At 46.7% G+C, this 5523-nt stretch overlaps 1 protein-coding gene across 1 annotated transcript; it reads right to left on the reverse strand.

Annotated features, from left to right (window-relative positions):
- Positions 1 to 3464: 3464 nt before the first annotated feature.
- LOC6034915 lies at positions 3465 to 4757 on the reverse strand. The gene is made up of 3 exons (XM_038250368.1): positions 4494 to 4757; positions 4080 to 4439; positions 3465 to 3689 (listed from the first exon to the last, which is right to left on the reverse strand). The coding sequence occupies exons 1-3, from the start codon at positions 4755 to 4757 to the stop codon at positions 3465 to 3467; spliced, it is 849 nt and encodes a 282-aa protein (XP_038106296.1).
- Positions 4758 to 5523: the final 766 nt, after the last annotated feature.

A 5523-nucleotide genomic window follows, 5' to 3' on the forward strand; every position in this document is an offset into this window, starting at 1 on the left:
GCTGAGTTTTTCTCACCTTCCAGCGCTACCGCACCAACAGCTGAAGTCAACAACTCCCTGTTGCCAGCTCACGTGTCGCTGGCCGCCCCTGGCTTTGGGAATATTTCGTCACCTGCCATGGAGTACGTCGCGCCACAAGCCGTCACCACTTCGCCGCCCGCCGTTTCAAGCCGCAATCCAAGTTCGATCGATTTCACCATTTACTATCAGAACGTCGGCGGTTTAAACACTACTGTCGAGGAATATTACACCGCCTCTTGCGGCGCTCCGTACGATATCATCGCCCTCACGGAAACATGGCTGAATAATAACACTCTTGCTTCTCAAGTTTTCGGTCCCTCCTATGAAGTCTTCTGGTGTCACCGCGGGCCGCAGAACAGCCTCAAATCCCATGGCGGAGGCGTTGCAATTGCGGTTCGTAAAGGTTTACACGCTTGTTCTATAGAAAATACTCAGTGGAAGAACGTGGAACAAGTCTGGATCGCCATCAAGCTAGAGGACCGTAAACTGTACCTTTGTACGATCTATATACCTCCCGATCGGACTCGGGATGCAACGTTGTTCGAGTCTCACCAGCTTTCTGTGTTGCATGTCCTGTCGTTCGCTGATCCGCAAGATGAGGTGGTAATCTTGGGGGATTTCAATCTTTCCGACCTGAAATGGCGCCATCTTAGGGATGGATTTATGGTGCCCGATCGCGAGCTTTCCTCGTTCTCGCTCACTGCTACGGGTTTACTGGACACTTACAGTACTGCACTGATGCGGCAAATAAATGGCTCCCCGAACGCTAGCGGAAACGTACTCGATCTCTGCTTCATTGCCGGACACGACACCGCCCCACGTTTCTCGGTTGCACCGGCCCCCCTGGTTAAGCATGTTCTACATCATCACCCTCTGCTTCTCGTGCTCACAGAAAAACAGGAAACCGTTTTTATTCCCACCCCCCTCTCTGTCCGCTACGATTTTCGTAAAGCCGACATCGACAGTGCGGTTGAACAGCTGTTGAGCATAGATTGGAACAGCATACTGGACAGCAGGGACGTCGACGCCGCAGTCCAGACCTTTTCCAACGTGTTCGGATACATCATCGATCGACATGTCCCAAAAAAGAACATTCCTACGGACATACGCATTCCGTGGATGACTCCCGAATTACGACGGCTGAAGACAGCAAAAAAATCGGTCCTCAAGCAATTCTCTAGGAATTATTCTCTTCCCCTCCGCGATTACTACCGTCGCCTGAATCGAACGTACAAATCCCTGAGCCGCCATTGCCTGACCAATCATCTACGCCAGACCGAACGTAAGCTGAAAAAGTATCCCAAAGGTTTTTGGAAACACATCAATGAGCAGCGGAAAGAGCAAGGACTTCCGTCCTCGATGTCATTTGAAGGAGAGCTCGCCTCGTCGCAGGAAGACATATGCCATCTGTTTGCGCTTAAGTTCTCTAGGGCGTTTGTTAATGAGGCCACTACTCCTTCCCAGGTTTCTGCGGCAGCTAACAACGTTCCGCTGAACGGACAGTCTCTTAACATCATATCCGTCGATGACTCTTGTCTCACCAGAGCCACTTCGAAGTTAAAATCATCCTGTTCAGCCGGTCCTGATGGCATTCCATCAATCATGCTAAAAAAATGCATCGCGGGTCTGATTTATCCTCTCCGACACCTGTTCAACCTGTCCTTGTCAAGCGGAATCTTCCTGCGCTTTGGAAAATCGCCTACATGTTTCCGGTGCATAAGAAGGGCGACAAGAGGAACGTTGACAATTACCGTGGCATCTCGGCACTTTGTGCAACGTCGAAGTTGTTCGAGCTGGTAGTATTAGACCCGATATCGTCGCACTGCAAGAGTCTGATCGTCGATACTCAGCACGGATTTCTGCCTGGACGCTCAACGACCACTAACCTGCTGGATTTTACTTCTTACATCCTCGATGGCATGTCAAAGGGCCTTCAAACCGACGCCATCTACACCGATCTGTCCGCCGCCTTTGATAAACTGGATCATAACATCGCCGTCGCTAAGCTGGAGAGGATGGGGTTCAGTGGGAGCCTTCTGAGGTGGTTTAGCTCATATCTTACTGGTCGGTCCCTTTGCGTAAAAATTGGTGATCTGCTCTCGTTCTGGTTTCAAGCATGGTCGGGCATCGCCCAAGGAAGTCATCTTGGTCCGCTGGTTTTTTTGCTGTATTTTAACGATAGCAGTTTGGCTCTCCCCTCGCTGTGTCTGTCTTACGCCGATGATCTGAAGTTGTTCCTCCGTATCAACTCCATCGCTGATGCCCAACTTCTCCAAACTGCCTTGACTAGCTTCGCTACGTGGTGTCATACCAACAGAATGGTCCTGAACCCGAAGAAATGTTGCGTCATTTCTTTCTCTCGCAAGAAAAAGCCGATAACCTTCGACTATCGCTTGCAGAATGAAGTTGTCCCGAGGCAAAGTTGCGTGAAGGACCTCGGCGTCCTTCTAGATTCGGAAATGACATTTAAGCACCATGTCTCTTCGATTGTTGACAAGGCTTCAAGACAATTGGGTTTCATTTTCCGCACCACGAAGCGTTTTACCGACATATACTGCCTGAAAGCTCTGTTTTGTTCGCTCGTTCGTTCCACTCTGGAATACAGCTCCGCCGTTTGGAGCCCCTATTACCAGAACGGTGTGAAAAGGATCGAAGACGTGCAACGCAGGTTCATCCGGTTCGCTTTACGCCGCCTGCCCTGGAACGATCCTTTCCGTCTACCCAGCTATGAAAGTCGGTGTCGATTGATTCATCTCGACAATCTCGAAGTCCGTAGGAACGTCGCTCGAGCCCTTGTAGTTGCCGATTGTTTAGCCTCTAGGCTGGATTGCCCTGCTCTTTGCAACGCATAAACCTTCACGTGCCAAGCCGACCCCTACGCGACTCTACCCTGATTCGTCTCCCGTTCCATCGCACCAATTACTGCATGTACGGCGCTTTCTCCGGTATTCTACGAGTCTTCAATCGTGTATCGTCCCATTTTGATTTTAGTTTGTCCCGTGACGCCCTGAAGCATAGGTTTTTCACTCATTTTAGAAGCTAGGTTCAATTTTATGTGTAGCGATTAATTAGTTTTAGATTTGTGTACACTAGATTAAGGAGATCATTGGGGCACAATGGAGCCTGTTGATCCTGACAATAAACAAACAAAAAACCGTTATCTTCTTCTTGGCTGAAGGTATATAAGACTCGATCTATTAATAAGCTAGGAAGTCCCGCTAAATATGAGTTAAATCAGATTCTATGTAAGTTAGTAGTAGTTACTATACAAGGAGAAACGTCGTTAGTTCCTTTGCTCCACACATTTGCAGCAGGTGAAAATTTATAATGCTAAATAAAATAACATTTATGCTGGTGAAAATGGGTTTAATTTGCGTTTACAATTAATCAACAAAAACAAAACAAGTTATGTTCAACAATGTGATCGAAATAACAGAATAATATCAGATTTCCTCTAGTACGACGTACTCTTCAACAATCTCCTCATGCTGAATGATCGGCTGCTCTACCTTAACGGTTCCACATCCGTTCTCTTCACCGTTGCTCTCGTTCTCCGTAATATCACCATCCGAGCTACCTGCAGCGTCGTGTGTAGCGTTGACATCCGCAATCTTCTTGCGCCTCTTTCGAGATGAAGTATTGCGGATTCCCTTGACCTCCTCGAATCGCTGTTTTGCATTTTGGAGGCATCGACGGAGGAAATTGTTACATTCTTCAACCGGATAAACTGGGTCTGAATACGATACAGCTTGATAAAACAAGTCAATTACTCTCTCGAATCGTTGAAATCCAATTTTCGTTATAATGCTACCGTCTTCGGAGCGAGTACGACTCAAACCCGTCCATGAGCATTTCGTCAAAAACTCGCGAGTAAATAGCGAGTCGACGAGCCTCAGACAAACCGTTGCCCCGTTTCCGGTTTGTTGGTTCTTTCCGAATATTCTGCCGATTGAACGAATTGCCTCCATAACAAATTCCTCGTCTTTACAATTCTCTTCCAGAGATTTTAGTTCGTCCAAGGAGTTCACAGGCGAAAGTGAAAATTTCTTCAATTTCACCTTCTGGTTTGAGGTTGATGCTTTTGGAACTCGGCTGTTCGAGGCTAAAAAGTCAACCTTGGCGTTCATGCGGCACACTAAACCGCGAGTTTGATCCACATCGTCCTTGAGGGTGTTGTATGATGTTTGGAGAGAATCGATTTTCTCTTCCAGACCGTGAAGCAGCGATATGATCAGGTTGAGCTGAGGATTTTCGGGTTCGGGTACAGTTATAGTTTGAATCTGCTTAGTCTTAGAACCTCCGGATGCCTGGATGGCTTTAAAAAGTTCGACGGCACCGTTCCCCTTCGCTGATGTCCTTGGAGGGTCAAAATCGTCCGTGTCGGGCGTTGTTTCCATGACCTTAAGCTTCCGAACAGCCTAGAAAATAATTGGAATTGGAATATTTATCTCTTATTTACAAACAAAACTCACCTCGTTGTACGTCTGGAATCCGGTTCGCTTAATTTTGCAGCGATATTCTTGCAAGTGGGCTTTTTCAACAGCGAGTTCGGGATCTTTCTTCGTTTTTTCTAACAGTCGGTGGCCAGCAATGTTTTTCGGCCAAAAGCAAACATCCTGCCCTTCAACCGAGTTTGCTTCACCTGTCCATCCACCTCGAATCGTCCACTTCGTTGGGAGAACGGACAGCATAAATTCATCATCTTCAAATGTTTGAACAATCGAGTAGAAATTCATTTTCTGAAATCAAAAAAGCTATAAAATGATTCCAAAGCATACAAAATTTTTAATTCTTACCGGCTAGCAGCAGCACTCCTTCGACCAAAAGACAGCAGAACTTATCTTTTTAATTACAGCTCAGATGGCAGGCGCACGACAAAACAAGGAGAAAAGCGGATTGCGGCAGTTCAATTCTTGGGTGCAATGACAGGTAGTTTTGTGTTGATTTGACAGATAAAATTCACGAGTTCTCACTTGACTGATCTGAGTTCCCACCGTTCCCACCTAAAGTGTTCCCTGTAAAAAATGTAGAGCCGGTGCATGTCTGATCGTCATAGTGATCAGACCAGTGTCGGACCTATAATTTTTGCCGGGGGGTCGTTTTTTTGCTGTCTATGTTTTTGGCGATGTTTTTGTCTGTCATTTTTATAACACTATATCCACTCTATATGATGTTGATTACGTGCTTGAAACAAAACTCTATATTCACTTTAAACGTCGCCACTTTTGGCTTTAAATCCACTTTAATGAAACATATAAAGTTACAAAGCTGTAAAACAGTGATTCGATAAGACAATATAGAGTTGAAATAAGTTAGTTTTTAGTGTCCCACGGTTACTTGGGACTATCATCCGGTGGGAGGCCTACCGGAACAAGCAGCCGAACGTGACCCAGTGCAGGAACTGCTTGCAGCTGGGTCATGGAACCAGGAACTGTCACCTCAAGGAGAGGTGCAACAACTGTGGGGGTCCCCACAAAACGGACGAGTGCAAAGTCCAAGAAG

This window comes from Culex quinquefasciatus, chromosome 2 (assembly GCF_015732765.1).
Source record: "Culex quinquefasciatus strain JHB chromosome 2, VPISU_Cqui_1.0_pri_paternal, whole genome shotgun sequence".
Lineage (NCBI taxonomy): Eukaryota > Metazoa > Arthropoda > Insecta > Diptera > Culicidae > Culex > Culex quinquefasciatus.